A 24088-nucleotide genomic window follows, 5' to 3' on the forward strand; every position below is an offset into this window, starting at 1 on the left:
TGCAACCTATAGCAACACTTTGAACAGTGAATTAGAGAGGATAAAATGTATCGTTTTGAATTGAGAATAGGTTTTGAATCGAATCAAAATCTAATCGCTTTGTGGGATTCCAAAAGATTCACCCCCCCACCCAATACTGTTTAGAATGAAGGACTTAAGCAGATGCCATCCACAGCAACGTGCAAAGTGCACAATCCGAGTAAGCTCTGGGGGGGGGGGGCACCAAAGATCACAGGAGGGGCGTGAGGCCTTGTCTGTTTGGACAAGGCCTATATTCGTTGTACGAGAAGTATATATAGGACCTAAGTGGTTAACATGTCTTAAAAACACAAGTGTGTACATGTGTGTGTGCACGTGTGGGGGTCTCAGCTCCTGTCAGATGCAAGAAGAGGGGACTCCAAGGAAAAAAAGTTTGAGACCAACTGCTCTGGTCCAGTGGTTCTCAAAGTGGGGTTCGGGGGCGCCCAGGGGTTCCTTGGGAGTGTTCCAGCAAGCCCCCAGCACAATTTGTTGATATAGCATCAAGATCAGTTTGAACCAATTTAACCGTATATTATCTGCTTCTTTCAAAAACATTTTGAACATTTGAAACATTTTGAGTACACACAATTCCTGTGCGGGGGTCCCTGGTACAAAATATTTTCAGAAGAGGGTCCGCGGCCAAACATTACTTTGGGGGTCGTTGACATGAAAAAGCACGGCTCTAGTCAACCGAAAACACGGTAAGCAGCCAAGTAAATAGAGAGCAAGGAAATTGGTCGAGCGCTACAAATTAACCAGGAGAGCAGGTAGACATCAAACCTAGCATCTGTCTAAACAACCAACTAAATGAGAAACTTGGCATCTGTGGTCGAGCAAACAGCTTCCATCTATCTAAATAAAGTACATAGCATGATGTGAACAAGTAAGCAATATACATCTGGAAAACATAGAAGCAAGCAAGTAAGCCTTGCCGAGCCATAATAAGGCAGGAGCCCATCTCCTGTTTCTGTAGCGTGTGACGGCTTGATGTACAAATTCACCCCTAGCCATGATGTACAAGTACACCCCCTGGACATGACACCAGTACTGTACGTCACATGGACATTCCCCCAATCCAGCCCTCGATGCTGAGGGCCAAGCAGGGAGGCATTGGGTCCCATTTTAATAGTCTTTGGTATGACCCGGCTGGGGAATCGAACCCCGACCTCCCAATCTCAGGCGGACACTCTAAACACAAGGCCACTGAGCTGGAAAACACACCTAGCATCTAAATCGCCAACATGTGGATAACATTTATAACTAGCATGTATGTAAAGAGGCAACATCATACTGTAGAATGAATAGGGGTAACACACCAGTAACCTCCTAGCAACCACCAATATAGATACACCCTATACCTAGTACACCCCAGTGGCGGCCATAGCTGAACGGCTGAACGTTGTGAGCTTGTAAATCTGCTATTTTCAAACATTTTAACTTTTGGTACTTTAAGTACATTTTGATACCGATACTTTTGTTATTTGACTAAGTACAAAAGTACTACGAAGTACATTTTTAATTCCGGACTTTTACTTGTAACAGGGTATTTCTATATTGCAGTGTTGATACTTTTACTTAAGTAAAATATCTGAGTACTTTTTCCACCACTGCTAGTAACCAGTGAATACTTTGGGTAGACGCTGGTACTCAACCCCCAGGTTGATATAATTTCACCCTGACATACTAACAGCATGAGGCTGCTGCTTGTGATGCAAGCCATATGTTTGTTAGTGTCGGGGTACCCACCTGTTCTGCTGTACGCGTACGCAACCTAATGCATAGATTCATGTGTAGGGCAACTCTGTCATAACTAACCCTATATGCAGTTCTGTCAGGTTCTCCTCTAGATTGTGGAACCATTGGCACACATGCCTGTATAGAAAGTGATCACTGTGGAAGGTTTTCTGTTTTACTGTTTATTTCTTTTTCTTTATTTTAGTTTATTGTGATGTTTTTCAGAATCAGAATCAGAACTTATTGCCCACTCTCCCCCCCCCCCCCCCCCCCCCCCCCAACTCATTTTTAGATATTGAGAGGTTGATTTACTATATTCAGAGCACTATTATTGTGATAGGGACCTCCCTGGGTCTGAAATAAAGGATTGAATTGAATTGAATTAAAATAAGCATCTAGACCAACCACACAATATATAAAAGCCAAAAAAGAAAGTTACTCACAGTCAAACAGATAAAAACAAAACATCTAAAAATCAATCAATAATAGTCGAAAACACATTCAAATGCATGTAGTGGAAGGGCAGAGTGGACATAAACTATTGGCCATCCTTACACAGAACTAAAAGCAAGGGAGAAGAGGTGGGTCCTTAAACTAGATTAAAAAACTGTCTATAGTGGGGCAGGAGTATCAGTGTTTTAACAACAAATGGAAGCAGGGCCCTCGTTGAGAACCACTGCTCTAAAAACATTGGAAATGTAGCAAGTGATATTTCACATCATGGATAGATGTGAATCAGCAAACACACACACACACACACACACACACACACACACACACACACACACACACACACACACACACACACACACACACACAGAGATATAACACCGAGGTTACACAGGTTGACTGTTTTGTTTGGTAGCGTGAACACGGGTGCGTAAAAGTCTCGTACGAAAGGGTCGTGCCCCAAAAAATAGCAGCCCTACAAGCTTGCGAAGCATCGCATTCGCGACACGCCGTGAGCTTGTAGATCTGCTATTTTCAGTGTGCGACACCATCATGCGACAGAGCATAAATCCGACTTTACATAATTCTCTCCCCTTGGCCAGGTGTGTTTGTCACGGTGGGATTTCTAGCACGTACTCGAAATGAAGGGGATTTGTTTGCTGTGCAAGAGTATGTGGAATGTGGGCATGGGTTCTTTCCAGTGGTAACTAAATACATTTACTCAAGTACTGTATTTGTGTACTTTTACTTCACATGAGCATTTCCATTTCCCGTACTTTTTGCTTCTGTGCCATTACATCTCAGAGGCAAGCAAATATTGTACTATTTTTATGTGATTCAGTAACTGAAAAGCACCAATTTAAACTCTCATTCCTTGTATTACTGTTGCATTCACTGCATATAGCCTTTCTCAAGTAACATTTTTAACACAGGACTTTTACTTGTAACAGAGTTCCTGATTGTGCTACTGCTACTTTTACTTGAGTAAATAAATCGGAGCGCTTCTTCCAGCGCTGCTGGTAGTGTCCCAGTGGTTTGCTGCCAGCTCAGTGTGTACACAGCTCTGCTGATGGACCATTATGAACAGGTCACAGATGATGTAATCCCACGCAGCGCCGCAGCTTGGGACTTCACAACTTCAACATCATGACTTCACAACTGCAAGTTCAACAGTTCAGCTGCAGGGCCATGCCCTCAATTCACTCCACTGGCGGCCATGGCAAACTTCACTGCTTCTCAGCGTGCAAACACGCTGAACACTAGAGCAAGGGTACGTTCGGCAATATGCACCGAGAACAGAGCTGTCGGTGTGTTGTGCTCTAGGTGGACTACGCGACCTGAAACAGTTGACTCTGAACACTGATGAAAACAACAAGGATGGAATAAGTAATCGCTACCGGTAAGTGCAGGCTTTCTGCAGACGGTAGTAACCTGGTTGCACTTTTCCTGAAGGGCGCCCGGAAGCTCAGAGCTTGGGTTAGGGCCCCACCGGACCCACCTGAGGACCTGGGGTTGGTCCTGGAGGCTCTACGACAAGCCCCCTTTGAACCACTTGAGTCAGTGAACCTGAAATGGCTGTCACTCAAGACAGCATTCTTGTTGGCTGTCACATCTGTAAGTCAGTCCATGAGGAGCTTTGCAGGTCTAGGCCGGATGATGGAGGAGTAGTGTTGCGCCTCAACCCAGCCTTTCTCCCCAAGGTTCTCTCACAGTTACGGGTGTGAGTATGCAGTAGCGTTGTGTGTGGGTTTTGTGTCAGTGTATGTGTGGGATTGTGTATGAGTTGAGTGTTCACTTCCAGGTGCTGAGCATTTCCTGATTGCTGGCTGCCAATCACCCTTGCTTCTGGTGATTGGGTGGAGAAGACTGGAGAAGACTATTTAAGATCTGTGAACACCTGTGGTCTCTGGCAGCATTTGCAGTAGTGCTGTCCACCCACACACACTTGGTGCTCTTTGTTTAGTATTTAAGTAACTGTTTTGAGTTATTTAGTAAATGTGTATTATGTGAAAGCAATGGGCCACGGAAGCCAGCTTTTTGTATAAAGTCATGTTTTGTTAGATTATATTAGAGTCGAGAATTTAGGACTTTATTTTACTTTATTTTCTGTTTGTCAGGTTAGTGTTTAACACTCAAGATTATAGGTTTAGGGCTGTTATGTTTATTTCCCTGAGTTGCTCCGTGTGTCCTATGATTTTGTTAAAGTGTTAAATTTAATGTAAATATCTTAAGCTATTAATAAAAACGGGTTTCACTCCCAATTTATGTTGCATCCCTTCTTCCTCTAGACTATAGGGACGTAACACAGAGGCACATCACAATCAGGTGATTGAGCTATGTCCTCTCTTTGACATGCAGACAGATGGAGTACAGAGACAGAGTCGGTCCCCACTCTGCCCTGTTAGAGCATAAAGCCCCTTACACACCGAGGGCGAATTTTTTAAAAACCTTATAAAGTCTATGCAAGCTCACATGGAGCGAAAAGCGTCTTTTGATTATTCGGAACGAGTACGAATTTTGCGTATATTCGCATATTCGCCGGTGTGTAATGACCTTAAGAGTCGTACATCAGCACCACACGTGCCCACAGAGTAATAGAACCGGGTGAATGTAGTTTGAGTCCGTAGTCCAACGACTGAACGTGGCTGCATCCTTTCCCTCGGGGGAGTCGGTCTTGCATGCTACCCAGCGGTAGGTGTCACCTTCACCAGTCAGTTGGCCTTGTGTCCGTTGGGCTGGCTTGACCGGCCCTTCACCCCTGTGGTCACTGGTCTTGGCCAGGCTCTGGGTAGCGTCTTGCGCCTGAGCGTTTAGCGACGGATGTCCAGCCGCCCCAGGGGTTGTAAATATTTAAATGCAATTTACTGGTGAATATATTAAATACAGTATGTGCTTGGGCCGTGGGCCCCTGGTGTTGGCTCTGGGGGTCTGGGACTGCTTCGCTTCCTCACAAGGTGTCTTACAGAGTTTCCCCACAAATATGTTGGGTGGAGAGAGGTTGTAACCTTTGTTCTTTGAGTGAAGAGACTATCTCTCCACCTCCATCAAGTAGGACATCACAAACGTAACCTGCGAGGCTCACTGTTGCTCAAATCTGCAGCAAACTTGGCACCAACACTGGTCAGGGGTCTGCCATCACAATAGCCACACCAGGGGCCACATGCGGCCGCGCACCATTGCTCCGATCCACACCAAATGTGGCACAAACACTGCTCAGGGGTCTGCCATCAGAATAGCCACGGCAGGGGCCACTGGCTGCCACAGGCACACGTTGTTCTGATCCACACCACACTTGGCACAAACACTTTTCAGGGGTTTGCCATCACGATAGCCACACAAGGGGCCCCTAACGTGGCCAAATACATATACATTTTGGGGGTCCTTGACATGAACCTGTTTGAGAACCCCCTGGTATACGCTAACCACAGCGGCCCTCTGTGTACAGGCCTGTTCCATGCCATGCATGTCAAAAATAATATTTGAATCCCGTGAAACAAGATCTCCTTGCCCTTCAAATCTGGTCAAATCTTCCTCTAGCCGAGGCCTCCACGAGTCACACGTTAGAACAGGGGTCTTCAACTTTTTTCACCACATATTTGTATAGCACAGTGGGTTTCAACCTTTTTCATATCAACGTCCATTATTTATTCGGCATTTGAGCCACGGACCACCGTTTGATGAGTTTTAGCCCCTCAGACCCAAAAGTTACAATATTTTGTTATCGTTGGATAAGATTTTGTCCACAATTCCATGCTGTATTGGAGAGATTACAGGCAAACGTTGATCAAAATAACAATTCTTCTACATTCTAATCGTGTAGACTTCTTGTAAATCAAGTGATGCAGATGTTTAACAATAATGTAACTCTTGAGAGCGTAAAATGAAACCAAATGGACCCGTGGTTACCAACTCTCCATCATTTAGCTGGGGACCACCTGGAACCCCCTCAAGGACCACTGGTGGTCCCCGGACCACTGGTTGAGAACCACTGGTATAGCAGATTAAACGTTAGATTTCATAGATAGGCTCTTGGACTTGTTTGGCAGCACTATCATCAGTGTTGTGTAAATCCAGGTTCTTGGTTTGTTTGTTTAGACATTATCTTTTCTAATAATATGTTGGATTCTTATGTGTATTTTCAGACATTTAACCACTTAAACCCTCAACAATTAGTGAACTTGACCTTAGGAACTTGGTCTGTTCTTTTTTCCCTCTACACCAATTCTCTTTGCCAAAAATAGACTATCTACAAGCTCACAACGGGTAGCAGCACGATGCGTTGTGAGCTGGTAGATCTGCTATTTTCAGCATGTAATGTTCCCCCCAGAATAGGGATGCTAGGGTTCAAGTATTCAAAAAAAACATTTGGCGGCCCCCCCGTAGTAACTTCCGAGGACCCTCCTTGGGGTCCCGGACCCGCTGTTGAAGACCCATGCGTTAGAACAAAGGTTTAGACTCACCTTAAATCAGTGTGCCTTGGCATGAGCCTCCTCTTTCCGCTGAAATACGCTTCAAACTCTTCGCTTTGCAGTCTGTGGGCGTAGTCTATATAGCCAGATATTTCCTGTCCCAGAGCATTTCGGTCCCTTATGAAAATAATTGACTGTAAAGAAAAGAAAAAGAGGGGGAAAAAAAGGTGGAATCACTGCGTAAATAATCATAGAGGTCAAGCAGCCAGGAGTTAAAGCCAAGGGGGGGCATATCAGTTGCTTCTAATGGGGAGATACTGGACTTAGATGAGGGTATCCGTTACAAATACACCCACCTTGAAACCCAGAGGGAGGACACTGTAAAATGGAGTGTTCTTTTAACCTTGAGAGTGACCCCTTGTGGGTCCATTTGTAGACTCCCAAGGTTATAGACGCTCTCACAGGACCCTTATGGGTCCATTTGGTTCAGTTCATAAAATAACACTCGTCTGTGCTTTCTGTGTGAATCCGAAATTGTTTTCGTTTTCGCCGTACCATGAATTTGACTTTAATCGATGCTATGAACGGGGATCAAATCCAGAAAAAAATGGACCCCAGCATGTCTGTCAGCCTGTGAGGGGCCCGTTCAGACTATAGAGGTGGGCTGTGGACGGAATATCCTGCTCAGACATGTGTGTGTGGGACTTTCGGGCCGGACCCTGCGACTTAACTAGCGGCTGACTTCCGTTCCAAGACAGCCTACAGACGGGTTCGAACGTGGCGGAGGTTAACGTTCAGCTTTGCCATGAGATGAGAAGGGAGCTCGCCTGAGTCATAGAGTGCAGAGCAGTGCTTTAGACTCAGCTGTTTGGGCCCAGCATTGATTGATTGATTGAATACTTTATTAGTCAAAGTGCACATAGGTACAGTAAGACATTAAGGCTAAAAGTATAACACAAAATGTTTTCATTGTGGTCCTATGTAGTCAATTCATCAAAAGAGCATAGAATATTAACATATTAATATATGTCATCAACAAATACAAATAGCTATATTTACAGGGGAGAAGAAATGGGGAAAACAACAATTTCAGGCCAGTTTTGAACGAAACCAGTGATTCACATCCTTTAATGGATGATGAGAAGGAATTCCACATTACGGTGGCATAGTAGTAGAATGTGAATTTTCCCATATGACATGAATTATTTTCATCCATGGCACCCCAAATTACGAAATATTGTTATTTTTCACTCTAGCATCATATATTTGTGCCATATTTTACTACTTTCATTTGACATAACAATATGAAATGCCTTGCAATAACTATCTGTATCTTTATGCTGATCATTATTACTATATTTATGTATTTTTATTATAAGATGACGATGCATGTTCAGGTTGGGATACCATCTAAATCAGGAGAGACAACAGGACACAGGATAAACAAGTGAAATTGGAAGTAATGGCATATAAAGAAATGATTGGAACTGTAACACTATAAATTCTAAGCTGATAAACGGATGGGTACCGTCTCTGGATTGGATGAATTTGGCAACCCGCCTCAAAATGTATTTTCGGTTTATTAACCCTAAAGAGCTGGAGGGATAAAGAAAAAACTTTTGTTTTAATCATAAAATATCTATTAAAGACCTATTACCTTTTTCTCTCTGGCCTTTAATTCTAGCTGAGTGTGAATCCCTGGCCTTTAGAGTGCATTGCTGTTTTAGCCCTTCTTTTGCACTTTGGGTCGACCACAGTCGTTGCAAATGTGCTTTACAAATAAAGTTTGAGCCGAGTTGAAACGCACAACAGTTTGTAAGATCTTTGTGAAGCGGTACAAAGGGAACATAACACTTCCCATTTCCCAAATATTTTTCTAAGAGCAAACGAGAATAAGAATGGAAATCGGGGAAGGGGAATCCCACATTTTTGACGGCTTCAACCTATAGTCTAAACACTGATTTGTGATCTGTGCTTAAAAGGAACCCAGGCGTTTGATGATGTCTGTGTTTGGGTCTCTTCAGTGCAAACAACAGCCTGGTCCTGTTGTTTGCACTGAACACTGTCTCCGTGAATCAACTCCTAAAGTGTAAACTTAAACCGCATCTACCCTACAGCCAGTGGCAGAAAGTAACTAAGTGCATTTAGTAGTACTGTACTTGAGTACAATTTGAGGCACCATTGGCATTCTCCAGACACTTTGTGCTTTTAGGCTACCTACAGACAGTGTTGCCAGATTCTGTGAGAGAAACAAGCAACCAGGTCTAGGAAAACCAGCCCAAAAGAAGCGACTATGGGTCACGTGAGCACTTTAACATATACATCAGCTATTTGAAAATAGCAGATCTACAAGCTCACATGCGACACGTTGTGAGCTTGTAGATCGGCTGTTTTCAAATAAAATCTTGCAGGGAAATTATAATAAGAAGATCTGGCAACCCTGCCTACAGAGGCAAATAATTGTACTTTTCACTCCACTACAATAATGTGAAGTTACTTTGTACATTCCCATTATTATTACAAAACACACACGGTTAGCGCTCGGGTGGCGCAGTGGTAAAGTCCCTGCCCACCACCACGGAGGTTGTGGGTTCAAATCCATTGTGGCGCAACCGGCTTTACTTTGTCTGACGTCTATGTGAATACATTTGGTCTGTGTTCGGCGGGAGGAGTAGGACGAAGGCTCTACGTCCTCCCGGTGGGGGCTCCTCACTGGCAGGTACTAGGATACAACAGCAGTGACAACACGGAAATGTGTGTGGGGAGGAATTCATTGGCATAACGACTACATTGGGGAGAAAAAGGCGGTACAAAATAATTGGCTACTCTAAATGAAAAAAAGACAGTTTTCTTTTTCTCGGCTATTCAAAAATGGCTGATCTACAAGTCTGCGACAACACGGCACAACACATTGTGAGCTTGTAGATCGGCGTTAATACATTTTTTAATACATTTTGACAAAGTTGAATAGTTTTACGTTGGTGCTGTAATATCGATGACGATACTTGTGTACTCCGTCTCAAGTTAACATTTCTCACACAGGCTGTTTACTTGTAACTTTTACTTGTAACCACATCCCTTAGGGCTCTATACAAGTGTCTTTTCTGTTTTCTGTTATTGCGGGGAAAGCTTTCGCAGGAAAATAGCCAAGCTCACAACTTGTCGATCGGCTATTTTCTGCGAAAGCTTTCCCCACAATACGGATACTGGGATTTAAGTGGTTAAGTAAAGAAATATGAGTTGTTCTTCCATCGCTGCCCGCAGCAGACGGAATCAAAGCATGACAGATAGGCTTGTCACTGGACTCAGACAAAGCGGATGAAAGCCCACGCCGTCCTCTCTAGGCCCCCAGGTGACAGAGAAACGTTGAAATGATCTTTTCATGTTCGATTGGGTGGTAGAGATAGCAGCGCCCTCGGTGATATAAATAACGGCCCATGACAATGGACAGGAGAAGAAGACGCACTAACAGACTACACACACACACTCAGGTGTGAAAAGCTTGTTTTGGCTGCCGTCACCGAGATCACAGCGGCCTTGATCGCGTCCCGCTTTGTCTCGGGGAAGGAGGCGTTTTGTGCGGGACGCGTCTTGTTTATCCTCTCTCGCAGCAAGCCCTGCTACGGTATTGGCATAAAGGGATGCAGGCAGATATCGGTATTCTAGTTTTCTGAATTATTTTTCAAAAATGCCCGATCTATAGCTCACAACTTGTAGATCTTTTTTTTTAAAAACAGGGCTTAAGTGGTTCAGTAAAATGTTCAGTTCATATGCATATTTTATATTTACTTGTTTGATTGTTCATTGTAAAAAAAGGTACAAGTTGTTTTCATATATTGAAGTATAAATCATTAACATTTTTGTATCTATTAAAAATGTGTTTGTGTTGTATTTTGTTCATTCATTTGTTTGCTCATAAGTTAAAGGTAGGGTAAGTGATATTTTTGGGTTAAAACAAAAAGTTTTAACCCAAAAATGTTGTTAAAAGGTTAAAGCACTATATTCTGATAGTAATCATTGCTATAGAGTGTTTGTTCAGTAACAGGAGTCTCCCCGTTTCTCCAGCTCTTTAATAAACAGAAAATACATTTTCCGGTAGGTGTCAAAATCTCAGCCAATCAGGAGAAAGTACCAATTTTTAAGCTTCCAATTTTGCCTGCTCATTTCTTAGTGTCATCACTTCCAATATCACTTGTTTAATCTATATCTTGATTGAGTTCTCTAACCTGATTGGATAAAATTGGAATTTTCTGTTTTATAAAGAGCTGGAGAGACAAGGAGACTCCTTTTACTGAACAAACACTCTATAGCAATGAGTACAATCAGAATATAGAGCTATTTAACACTTATTTTAACCAAAGAAAATCACTTACCCTACCTTTAAATGTTAAATGTTCTAGTTCTAGTTGTTTTTTCTAAATGATTAGAAAATTTACTTTTTGACAAAATAATAATAAATGTCTAGGACTCTCCGAAATCGGGATGGGACCCAGAAATCTGGCATGGGGTCGGGGGCTCTGTAATAGTCAGGACGCGGGCCAGCTGCAGATCCCCTCACTGAGAGCGGTGAGATAACTATTGCTCCAGAGCTCAAAGGGAAAAAGAGAGAAGGGCTCCTCTCTCTCTTAAACGTTTAAAACAGATGCGATCAGGTTCACAGCTGGTCGGGGGCCTACAGGGCCGGGGGCCTGGAGGGGCCGGCTACCCTGTCTTGTGGCTTCTGTGCTCTCCCGCAGCCTATAGCTTGAAAAGACATCATCGGGTGGAGCCAGAGAAGAGAGAGAGAGAGAGAGAGAGAGAGCGCAGCAACCGGTGGGAGGCGAGCAGGATCGCTGCTGAGATCGCCTTCCTGCGGAAGAGAGACTCCTATTGCCCCGTGGTAATTAGCGACAATGGATCACCAGGGCCTTTCCTTTGATGTTACAGCAAATGAATTGGCTGAGAAGCAGAGCGTGGCACCAACCTTGAGGCCAACGTATGCGTTGTGTGCTCTCTCAACGTTCTGAGTTTTGAGCGTTCTGTGGGTAACAGACTTTTTTTGTGTCATTGATTGTAGTGTCTAGGTCTTCTATTTCTATGTGCTCGGGCGATGCGAGAGTGTGGTCTAGCCAAGTGGTTCTCAATCTTTTTCATGTCAAGGACCCCCAAAATGATATGTATTTGGCCGCGGACCCCCATCTTAAAATATTTTGTTCCAGGAACCCCCCCCCCCCCCCCCAGAAGCAAAGATTTGAGTGTTCGCTTAAAGAAAAAATATATATTCAAAAGGTATTCACAAACAAGACTTTTCAAAAATAGCAGATCTACAAGCTCATAGTGCGGCACTCGGTGCCGTGCTATGAGCTTGTATATCTTCTATTTTTGAATAGCCAAAGTATAAAATATGGATAAGGGTTAAAATGATTGTGACGCTTTATTAACTAATTTTGCTGGGGACCACCTGGTACCCCCCCCCAAGGACCCCACTTTGAGAACCAATGGTATAGCCAACACCAACTCGGGACTCCTGAATCACTGCCCTTCACACTCTCCTATCTAGCATCAGGGTCTTGAGCTCTCTACAATGTTAGCTAAGATGTCGCGCCTCAGTGCATTTACGTAGGTGGTGCGCTTTCTTGCCTTTCCTGGCTTTGCCCTGGTGTCAGCTTGCTTCCCACTATAGTTCCGGGGTGCCTGACACTGTGCCCTGTGCCAGCTTCATCCTTCTCTCTCTGCCATGTGTCTGTGACCTGTGGTATAAGGTCCCCATATGAGGACCACATTTCTGATGTGGTCCGTCCATGTGACACCTAGTGCCGTTCGTAGCATTCATGTGTAGACTCCATCCAGGGCCATTTTCCTCGTTGTGCTGTGAGCATCCATGTCTCAGCCCCCATACAGCAGTAGCCTACCGACTCCACTGTAGCTACAAACAGCCGCCTCTTGAGCAGTGTCAATTTTGACAGCAAATTCTGATTTAGTCTTAGTTCTAGTCTTTTGAATAACACACCATTTAGTTTTAGTCTTAAAATATGAAAATATTAGTCTTTAGTCTTTTAGTCTTATAGTCAGCAAAATTAACACTGCTCTTGAGATCTTCTCCCATGTCTGATTTCCACACTCTCCTCAGACATTGTTAGTTTTTTTTGATGTGCAACACCTGTGTCACTCAAAGCACAAGTTGTCCTTTACGGGTGCATTTCTTTCCACATTCAGCGTTAAAACAAAATTACACTTCGGTAGATGGCAACGTACGTAACTACACAACCCAAACCTCTGCCAAAAGTGCCATTTTATCTTTACCACTCTCAGCTTGGCGTTCCTACTTTTGGCATGTCATTACAGGTGTAAAAAATTTATCAAATTGAAATAAAAAAGCAGAAATAGCAGATAAATTATTTCGTAACGCATTGTGAGCTTGTAGATCTGCTATTTCTGCAATTAGTCGTACAATGAAGTATTATTATGGGTAAGTAGTTTAACACTGAATTGTACTGTACAGGGCCCAGGTCACAGGGCTGAGGTTCTTTGTGACACTCGACACTCAGGTCCTCTCAAGTGTTTGAACGCGCGCAAACACACACACACACACACACACACACACACACACACACACACACACACACACACACACACACACACACACACACACACACACACACACACACACACACACATTCACACACACACGCAGCTGTAATTACAGACGGCCGCGAGAAAACACCGTTGACCTTAAAAGGAAAAGGTTACAAAACAACCCACCCCAGAACAGTAGCCCTCTGGAGTTCTCTTTGAGTCCCGCAAATCCTTCCGTACAATTTGTAAACCCAACAAAGTGTCTGAATTCCGTCTGAAATCCGCCCCGCTCCCCCGCCCTCCGAAAGAATCTGTTCACGCGCTTGGAAACAACACAGTTGACAGCACGCACACACACACACACACACACACACACACACACACACACACACACACACACACACACACACACACACACACACACACACACACACACACACACACACACACACACACACACACACACACACACACACACACACAAACTTGTGAGGACATCAATATTTTGGTACATGGTATTTAAAAAAAGTTTTAACCCTAAAAGGTGCACTACATTGGCGTGCATGTGAATATAAATCAGGGATAACTCTAACCCCAACCCTTAAACCTAACCCTTAAATGCCTGCCTAATCCCAACCACAACCTGAATCGTTTTCAAATTGTAAGCCCAACTCCCCAAGAATTTCTTTCCTCAAAAATGTATATTTCTCAAATTCTACAATAGTACTTGTGGGGACATTATACTCGCAAGTATACACACACACACACACACACACACACACACACACACACACACACACACACACACACACACACACACACACACACACACACACACACACACACACACACACACACACACACACACACACACACACACACACCTCCTGACAATCAGTAAAAGCTTCACAGATGTGACTTATTGGACCAACCCTGGGCTAATCTTTCAAAGCCCCGTGGCTGAAAGAGGGGGATTTACAAATTCAAGTCAAACACAAGCTGACGGCCGACTGACACGTACTGTTGCTGCTCCTTTGTTGTCCCCACAATGTCCTACAGGTGGACTCACAATGCCCGCACCACCTGACTTCCTCTGCCCTGTGTGTGTGTGTGCCTGTGTGCAGTGGTGTAAAGTAACTAAGTACATGTACTCAAGTACTGTACATAAGCAACATTTTGAGGTATTTTTTACTTTCCTGGAGTATTTCCAACTTTCAGTACTTTTACTTCTACTCCACTACAATTATTTGAGAACTTTAGTTACTAGTTTTGTAGATTTAGATTATTATTACAAAACATAAATTAACCACTTTCTGCCCTATTATACATTTCGGGCATTTGAAAACTTGTGAAATGGGGCATTCTGCATAATGAGTACTTTCTATTTTTGGTGCTTTAAGTACATTTTTAGACCAATACTTTTGTACTTTTACGCAAGTATTTTTTTTGCTTGTAATAGAGTATTTCTAGATTGCATTATTGATACTTTTACTTACGTAAAACATGCGAGTACTTTTTCCACCACTGCCTGTGTGTGTGTGTGTGTGTGTGTGTGTGTGTGTGTGTGTGTGTGTGTGTGTGTGTGTGTGTGTGTGTGTGTGTGTGTGTGTGTGTGTGTGTGTGTGTGTGTGAGAGAGAGAAAGAGAGTTCTAGAGGAAGGCTTACAATTAGGAAAGATTCCAGGTTGTGGTTTAGTATTAGACGTGTGGAGGTTAGGTTTAGGGGGTTTAGGGGTTTTGGAGTTATTCGTCATTCATACTTAGTTGCTCACAGGTGCCGTGCATTGAAGACCTACAAGCTCACAACGTGTCGCATGCAGCGCGAGTGGGTAAGAGGAGGGGGGGATAGGTTGTGACACTCTGGTGTCCACCCGTGTGTACCCTGGCTTCCAGTAAAGAGGTTGGTAGGGAGGGGGAGGGGAGGGCAAACACACACACACACACACGCACACGCACACACGCTGCCCTGAGGAAACGACCAAAAGGGCTTTTTATCATGTTTCCACGCAAAGAGGGCCGGGTTTCCACTGACACATGCTCCTGAAGCCGTAAGAGGGAGAGTGTGTGTGTGTGCGTGTATGTGTGAGAGAGAGAGAGAGAGAGAGAGAGAGAGAGAGAGAGAGAGAGACACACACAGACACACACACACACACACACACACACACACACACACACACACACACACACACACACACACACACACACACACACACACACACACACACACACACACACACACACACACACACACACACACACACACACACACACACACACACACACACACACACACACACACACACACGTGGGGGTTGGTTTGTGCGTCTTGCCTGGTGAGTCGCTCTGGTACCCAGATAACACTTCCCCAGGAACTCTGGAGACTCCCTCTCTCTCTCTCTCTCTCTCTCACACAAACCCCCTACCCCCCTTTCCTTGGCCCCTGCCCCCCCCCCCCCCCCCCAGATCCCTGGGAACAATCCTGCACTGTCAGGTTTGCAGTGCAGGTGTCTTGCGGTGTCAGCTGCCATACTGTTTATTATTGGTGGGCTGCGCTTCTAGGAGGAATCCTGGGCCATCACTAACAACTGTGTAAATTTGTTGGGGTAATGAAAACATGGCCTGGACTACAGGAATGTTTAGGTGGGAAGTCCTTCTTTTTTTTCTTCTTTTTTTTTGGCAAGCTCTGTCCTTGTCCCCCTTTTAGATGGGGGCTGGAGTGCGCGTGCATCTGTGTGTGTGTGTGTGTGTGTGCGTCTCTGAGCTAATACGCATGTTAAGAGAATGTGCGTGCGTGTGTGTGCAAGTGTGTGTGTGGGTGGGTGGGTGTGTGTGTACTTGAATTACTGTATTTGTGAAGGCCAAAAATTTCCCCACAAACACACACAAATTGAGAAATAGAGGGGAAAAAATCCTGGTCTTCCCAAGAGTAATGGCTGTTTTCAACTTTTGGGTCATTGGCTTAAAATGGCACTGAAAAAAAAAATCACTGTTCGAAAAATGTTGACGTCCATACAAGTATAGTAATATAAGCGTGCACGTGCGCACGGATGTGTGTGTGTGTGTGTGTGTGTGTGTGTGTGTGTGTGTGTGAGTAATGGGTGTGGGGAGGGGCCGGATGAGTAGGACGATGATGAGGGGCCGTTGCTTATTTGGCTTGGAAGTGACTTCACACGGATAGGGGGCGGAGCGTTGGGTTGTAATAGATGCGACGGTGGAAACCATATGTGCTGAGGTGTGCTGCATCTGTGGCCATTCCACCCCGAATTACTCACTCTGCAGATCTACCCGAATTACACACTCCTGCAGGATATGGGAGCCAGAGCACCAAACGCGCGCAACGAGATGGTCTGTGGGCACCCCCCCGATCACACTCACGCGAGTCACGCACACACACACGCGCGCGCACACCCACACACAGAGGTTTGTATTTCTATACTTGTGAGGAAATCAGAATTTTAAGACAGTGATTTTATTGATGCCGTTTCTTTATTGCCGTTTTTTTTTACCGTAAGTCTAAAGCCGAAAAATTGCAGATCTACAAGCCCACAACGCATCGCGCTGCGATGCGTTGTGGGCTTATCTGCATTTTTTTCTCCCGGTGCACGATCATACGCCAGGGCGCAACTAAGTAGTGTAAGTCAGATATAACTCCATTTATAATCCCTGAAAGATGACCTTTAAATGTCTAATCCTGAACCTAACCCCCAACATGAATCTTTTCTACTCGTAAACCTGTGTTTCATTCTAACCATGAAACAAAACAAAAATTCTTAGCGAGGACCAGGACAATGGTCCTCGCAACGTCTATTTCTTATTATTCTACTATACTTGTGAGAACATTTGCTCCTCACAGCGTATAGTAACACAAACACAAACACACGCGCACACACACGCAAACCCCCCCACCATCACTAACCTACATCAGCCGGCGTACAAGCTGCAAAACAGCTATAAATACTACAAAGTTGCGCGGGGACGCTAACCCCAAGGGCATGTGCTAAACTTCATTCAACACCAGCTTTTGTGGACAAATCAGGTGGAACATGTGGAAAGCCAGCCACACACACAGACAGCCACACACACACACACACACACACGTGTTGGTATCCCTATACTTGCGAGGACGTCAACATTTTAGGACAGCAATGTATTTTTAGCAAGTTATTGAGTTATACTTGGTCACGCGCCGTGTTGCATAACAATCTACAAGCTGACAAGCGGCACTCGGTGCCGCGCTGTGAGCTTGTAGATCTGCTATTTTTGAATAGCCAAAGAAATCTAAAGTGACACAGATGCGTTCCAGGTCTTAATGGGCTAGCCAAATTCCAATACTCTAACCTCCACACTCGCACCTCCGAGCTACAGTAGGAGGCGAGGATTAGATGAGAGTCCAGAGCAATCGAGCAGGTCGGACAGAAGGCCACATTCTAGTTCTCACATTTCCACCTCGTCCTGGACGCTTGTATGTTCATGAATTGAGCTGTTTGACATGTATACTCCCACACCCTGTGCACAACAAACAGCGTGATTGTGTAAATTAAGATCAAACTAATTTGTTGCTTCAGTAGATTTGATCACTGTTATTCACATATACGCTGTATACATATACAAATGCACTTAAGTATCAATGAAGTGGGACACTTTCACTCTCAAACCTTTGATGCGCACGTTTACATTATTAGGATATGAGCAGATCAAACGTTTCGTCGCTTTAAAGCATCCCTTTGAAGTCCGCAACATGCATGGCTTTCGGACCCCATCCCCCAGACAGCGAAGTGTCCATCCCATAGCCCGAGGAGAAGGTCCACTACAGTATCCAGTAACAAAACAGATAGTCAGTCAACGCTTCCGGTGAGTTGACAAGAAACTGGCTGCAGTGACAACTTTCATGTACACTTGCTGATCTTCGCTCCAAGTGGCTTTGGAAGCCTCCTCTCTACTCACTCTCGGCTCCTCCGAAAGCAAAGTCACATTTGGGACGCGACCGATTTCCGGGTCGCGCTGGAGGACGGAGTGCGGAGTGAGCGGAAATGAAGGTATTGGCTTCTGAAACACACAGTGAGTGGACAGAAATGGTTCCATCCAGAGCCTTCTATTGGAGAGTTGCGTCAATGAAGGGGCAAAAAACAGCGCCGGTCACATGGTTCATGTAAACTCGAAATAGTGACAAACGCTCATAGACTCCAGCGCATTCCGTAAACTTCCGGTTCAGGGCTTAGTCACTATTCATCTCCTCCCGAGCCACAATTGGAGTGGCCCGATAAAATGAACGGCGGTGACGCAGATCTTTAATTATATGGCTCTGGTGCCATCTATAATGTAATGAGCATTAGTGAGGACCATTGAAGAAGAAAAGAAATGTCCTCCTTTAACCGTTGCGCTTTTATAACAAGAACCTTGGAATCAAATCCAAAACCTGAACCATCTCTTTAAAGGGATACTTCACTTTCAAAACTTTTTGGGGTCATTTTAAAATGTTTTATTCATTTTATCAGACACGCCCCCTTCCTAATACTAACCCATTGTTACTTCAAACTTTAACCATGTTACTGTAGACTCGTTTAAAACACACATCCCTGGTTCTGGTGACTGATATTGTCCTTCTAATGCGTGAGGGGTCCGTGTTTCTTCAAATACCTTTTCCATAAATGTTTTATGTTTTTGGGAAAGTGAAAAAACAAAGAAAGTGTGTTTTCAATTAACCTAGCATGGTTACAATGGAGTTTGATGTTACACTACAATAGTATATAGGAAGGGGTCGTGTCTGATAAAATGAATAACTAAATACTGAATCAAGCAACTTAAAAACTGTCTGGGGTGCTCACAAAAGCCAGAGTAGACGCTAAAATGACCCCAAACATGTTTGAAAGTGAAATAGCCCTTTAAGTCCAAATCAGACTCAATCAAATGGTCAAAAAACACCACATTTCTGTCACGGTGACACGGTCGTCCGAAAATAGCCGACCTACAAGCTCCCCAACGCGCCGTGGGCCCGCTGCGTCGCGAGCCCGCTGCGTCGCGAGCTTGTAGATCGGCTATTTTCGGTAGCCAGCATAAATCAGGGCTTTAACAGGGGCCTGCATGTACTGTAACTGTGTGTGCGCAGATGCGTGCAACGGGATGAAAATAATCAAAGGACAGCTTCCTCTCGTTTATAATTATAGGGTGTGCCACCGGGCCGGGCAGATGTCTTGGCACAGGGAACAAGAATGTGCCACTTAACCATTCAAAGGCTGCTGGCGCTATTCTATTGGTTTGCTCTGGAAGCCATTCAGAAAAAAGCCTGTCCACCGGTTACACACACACACACACACGCGCGCACACGCACATTTGTTCCGTTTTTAACCCTGAAGCTGAAAATAGCTGATCTACAAGCTCACAACGTGTCGCGCTGCGACACGTTGTGAGCTTGTAGATCGGCTATTTTCGCTGCGCGACACCTGCGAGCAACTAAGTGTAGACCACGCATAACTCCAACCCTGACCCCCGAACCTAACCTCTAAATTCTAATCCTATCCCCATCCTGAAACTTCTACTAATTGTGAGCCTATACCAACCCATATATATATATTTTTTTTTTTTTTCAAAACCATAAAACAACCATTTCTCCTGTGAGCAGTGGTGGAAAAAGTACTCAAATGTTTTACTTAAGTAAAAGTATCTGCAATGTATCAATACTGCAATGTAGAAATACTCTGTTACAAGTAAAAGTCAGGAATTCAAAATTTACTTGAGTAAAAGTACAAAAGTATTGGTATCAAAATGTACTTAAAGTACCAAAAGTAAAAGTACTAAAATGTTTAAAAATAGCAGATCTACAAGCTCACAATGCGACACGTTGTGAGCTTGTAGATCGGCTACTTTCAAATAGCCTAGGTATAAAATAGGGCTAAAGTGGTTAATGTATGTTTATAATGTAATATATGTATATCTGCAAAGGAACTAGTAACTTAAGTTTTCAAATAACTGTAGGGGAGTAAAAGTATTTTTTTTGCCTCTGAGATGTAGTGGAGTAATTACAGTACAGTACTTGAGTACATGTACTTAGTTACTTTACACCACTGCTTGTGAGAGCGCGCACACACACACACACACACACACACACACACACACACACACACACACACACAAGATTTGCGACCGGGCTCCTATTAGACCGCAACGCGACGTTTCTGTGGTTTTTCTTGTACTTTATTTCATAAACTATTTTCTGCTCGGCTACATGACGTTTCTTTCCAGCACGACTTCAAAGAAGACGAACCCTGGTACAGAAATACGGATGCACAGCTATGGTGACGGTGATGGTTTGGCTGTTGTTTAGAAGTCCCTTAAGGGAAAAAAAACGGGGTGGATTTGAGCAATTTGTTTACCTCGTGTGCTCTCCATCTGCGTCCGTAAACAGAGTGCGTCGGGGTGTTTGTGCAAGAGCCGGAATAAGTAATCCATAAGTAATCCAAAGGCAGGTGTCCTGTTGTGCTTTCTAAACAACCAGTGGAGGAATGCAACGCCCAGTGTGGTTAGCCGCACCGCTGGTGGGACAAGTACTCGGATTTCTTTCTTTTTTTCTACTTTAGTAAAAGTTGCAATACCACAATGTAGAAAGGCTCTGTTACGAGGACAAGTCCTGCATTCAACGGTCTACTTGTGTGAAATTACTGCCAAGTATTGCCATCAAAATATACACGTACAGTATCAACGTAAAAGTACTTTTTTGAGAATGTGTCAAACCTTTTCAAAAAGAGCCGATCTGCGCGATGCGACGCGTTGGGAGCTTGCGGATCGGGTTAATGTTGAATAGCTTAAGTGTAAAATAGAGCTTAAGTGGTTATATGGTATGTAATCTGCAGAGTAACTAGTAAGAAGTACAATATTTGCCTTTGAGACATAGTAAAAGTGTACAGCATCGAACCCTGGAAACACTCAATTAAAGTAAAAGTAACCTCAAATCGGTACTTAAGCCATTAAGACCAGGAACGCACCTGTGTCATTTTAAGATTTTTTGGCTATTCAAAAAACAGCAGATATACAAGCTCATGGTGCGGCACCGAGTGCCGCACCATGAGCTTGTAGATCTGCTGTTTTTTTTTTTATCGTGAAAATTTTTGCAACTATTTGAATACCGGTATATATATTTTTAAAACGAACATTTGTAAATCAAATCTTTGCTTCTGGAGGTCCCTGGAACTAAATATTTTACAAACGTTCGCTTTAAAAAATATATATACACTCAAAGAATTGCATTTTTCACAATGTTTACAAAAAAATAGCAGATCCACAAGCTCACAGCGCGGCACTCGGTGCCGCGCTGTGAGCTTGTAGATCTGCAATTTTTTTGAATAGCCCAAAGAAATCTAAAAAGAATCACACGGATGCGTTCCCCGGTTTCAATGGGTTAAGTGCAGTACTTGAGTACATGTACTTTAGGTATACTCTGCCCCCACTAGGTTTAGCCATGAGGGCAAGCCAGCTGCAGCCAGCTCCCCAAAGGGGAAGCGGGTTGGTCAATCAGCCCTATGCGCTGCGCTGTGGCGTCGCTTGCTTTTCGCAGAAAGCTGCACCAGTTAAAGCCCGGACCACAAAATAAGTGGCTTGAGCCCACATACTTCAAATTACAGGGCACTGGGAGTCACAAAATGCTAGCCTCCTTTTTTCGCAATTTGGTGTTTTAGAAATTCTATTAAAACTCCTCTTAGCTTTGGCCCTCCATCCGAGTTCGCTCTGTGTCCGACCTGTACTGGTTTTAACTGACAAGAGCCCCCCCCCCTTCTTTGTCTCGCGTTTAGCTCGGGAATTCGTCTCATTCTGACAGAATGGTAGCTTTGTTGTCGTCACACAGGTTTACGGGTGTGAGAGAAGTGGGTGAATTCTGTTTTTCGCGTAAGCTTCGTTGTTGTCAGGAAAAGGTGTGTGTGTGTCAGTGCTGGAAAAAGTTCTCACATTTGTTACTTAAGTAAAAGCATCAATACCGCAATGTAGAAATACTCCGTTACAAGTAAAAGGCCTGTGTTCAAAATGTTACTTGAGTAAAAGTACAAAGGTATTGGTATCAAAATATACTTAAAGTACAAAAGTAAAAGTATTCATTACGCAGAAAGTCCCATTTCACAAGTTTTCAAATGTATAAAAAAAGGAGAGAATCCCAACAAAGATATGAACATTATATATGCTTCATAATGAATGTAGTTATTACAGTTACTTAATGGTTATTACAGTCGTATAGGCTAAAAGCACACAACAGTCTGGTCTGCACAACACAGCACAGAGATATGCACATTTCTGCATATATAGCACGAAAAGAAATTCGTATGAGGTTAGAAGGTTTTTAGAAGCCATGATGGAGGTGCAGAGCCAAACACCCGGCTGCAACAGGCAGAGACAACGGAGGCGATGACAGAGACGTATGTTAGCGGACTGACGTGGAACTTCTAAAAGTATATCGTTGCCGTCGTATAGAAACCTCTTATCTCCATGTTTGAACTTTTTGTGTTGTTTCTTTCATAAATGAATGCCCTGTCTGATCATACGATATGAAGAGAAACTACATATTAGCCTACTGTATGTCCTGAAAAACTTTACTTTTCAAAAAAAAAAAAAAAAAAAAAAACCTGTGTTCCCATGGATTCAATGCAGTCATTATTTAGTCACAAGCTCTGGTTAATAATACTGTACTTTTCATTGGTTAAATATAAAACCCACATATACTGTAGACTTGAAAAAAAGTTTTTACCATACCAATACCAAATTTTTGTATTAATTCACGAAAAAACTAAAAACACAAAAAGCTAATATCGTCGGGTGGAAACCTCATATGTCCAAAACTGTTACTTTTCAGGATTCAAATAGAAAAAAATGCAAAAATAGCAGATCCACTTCGCGCCGCGTTTGAAGCTTGTGGATCTGCTATTTTTGTGTGACACTGTAGTATGATCAAGTAGGGCGTTAATTTACGGGGAAAAAAACTGTGGCGTAAAGTAACGAAGTACATTTACTCAAGTACTGTACTTAAGTACACTTTTGAGGATTTTTTACTTTACTGGAGTATTTCCCATTTTCAATACTTTTACTTCTACTCCACTACATCTGCATCTACAATGCGTCGCGATGTGTGCATTGTGTGCTTGTAGATCTGCTACTTTCAAACGATTTGTATCCATTTTGAACTTGTGAAATGGGACATTCTGCACAATGACTACTTTTACTTTTGGTACTTTAAGTACATTTTGATACCAATACGTTTGTACTTTTATGCAAGTCAATTTTGAATTCCAGACTTTTACTTGTAACAGAGTATTTCTACACAGTATGATACTTTTACTTACCACTGAAAAAAACCCACAAAAAGTTAAAATATGGAGATAAGAGGTTTCTGCCCGACAGCGACGATATAAAAGCCGCAGCATGTCGTTAACTCCATGCACGACTGTAGGAGGCTGCTAACCTCCCAGGCAGGACCAGCCGCTATCAAAGCCAACATTTAAAGCATATTTTTAGAGAGACTGAAACGTTGCTGTGAGTTATAAGCTTTTTCAAAGGAGCCACACTAAAACAAATAATCAACACATCATATGAAACCCATCAAGACATCCATCTGATCTCCCAGCTCTTGCACAGCGGTGGAAAGTAACTAAGTACATGTACTCTGGTGCTACACTTCCATTGTGTTTCCATTCTTCTCTGTGCTTTATCTATGCCTTAACTTCACTGCGTCTCAGAGGCAAATATTGCACTTTTACTCGACTACAATTACTTGAAAACTTTGCAGATTTCAATTAGTATTACAAAACAAGTTTTCGATTAGTATTACAAAACATAGATTAACAAATAGCTGATCTACAAGCTCACAACGCGTCACATCGCGTCACAATGGGAGCTTGTAGATTGCCTATTTTCAAAAGATTTTGACACATTTAAAAAGACATG

The 24088-nt window shown here is 43.4% G+C and overlaps 1 protein-coding gene across 1 annotated transcript in view; it reads right to left on the bottom strand.

Annotated features, from left to right (window-relative positions):
• The window catches only part of cfap299 (cilia and flagella associated protein 299), a gene marked incomplete at its 5' end in the record, with an annotated part of 137443 nt that overhangs the window by 26061 nt on the left and 87294 nt on the right, over positions 1–24088 (bottom strand). Inside the window, one exon of the mRNA XM_080433440.1 lies at positions 6666–6808. Within this exon, the coding sequence (XP_080289566.1) occupies positions 6666–6808 (143 nt within the window). The remainder of the gene's footprint in view (positions 1–6665; positions 6809–24088) is intronic.

Source organism: Gymnoscopelus braueri, assembly GCF_963280865.1.
Source record: "Gymnoscopelus braueri genome assembly, chromosome: 7".
NCBI classification, from domain to species: domain Eukaryota; kingdom Metazoa; phylum Chordata; class Actinopteri; order Myctophiformes; family Myctophidae; genus Gymnoscopelus; species Gymnoscopelus braueri.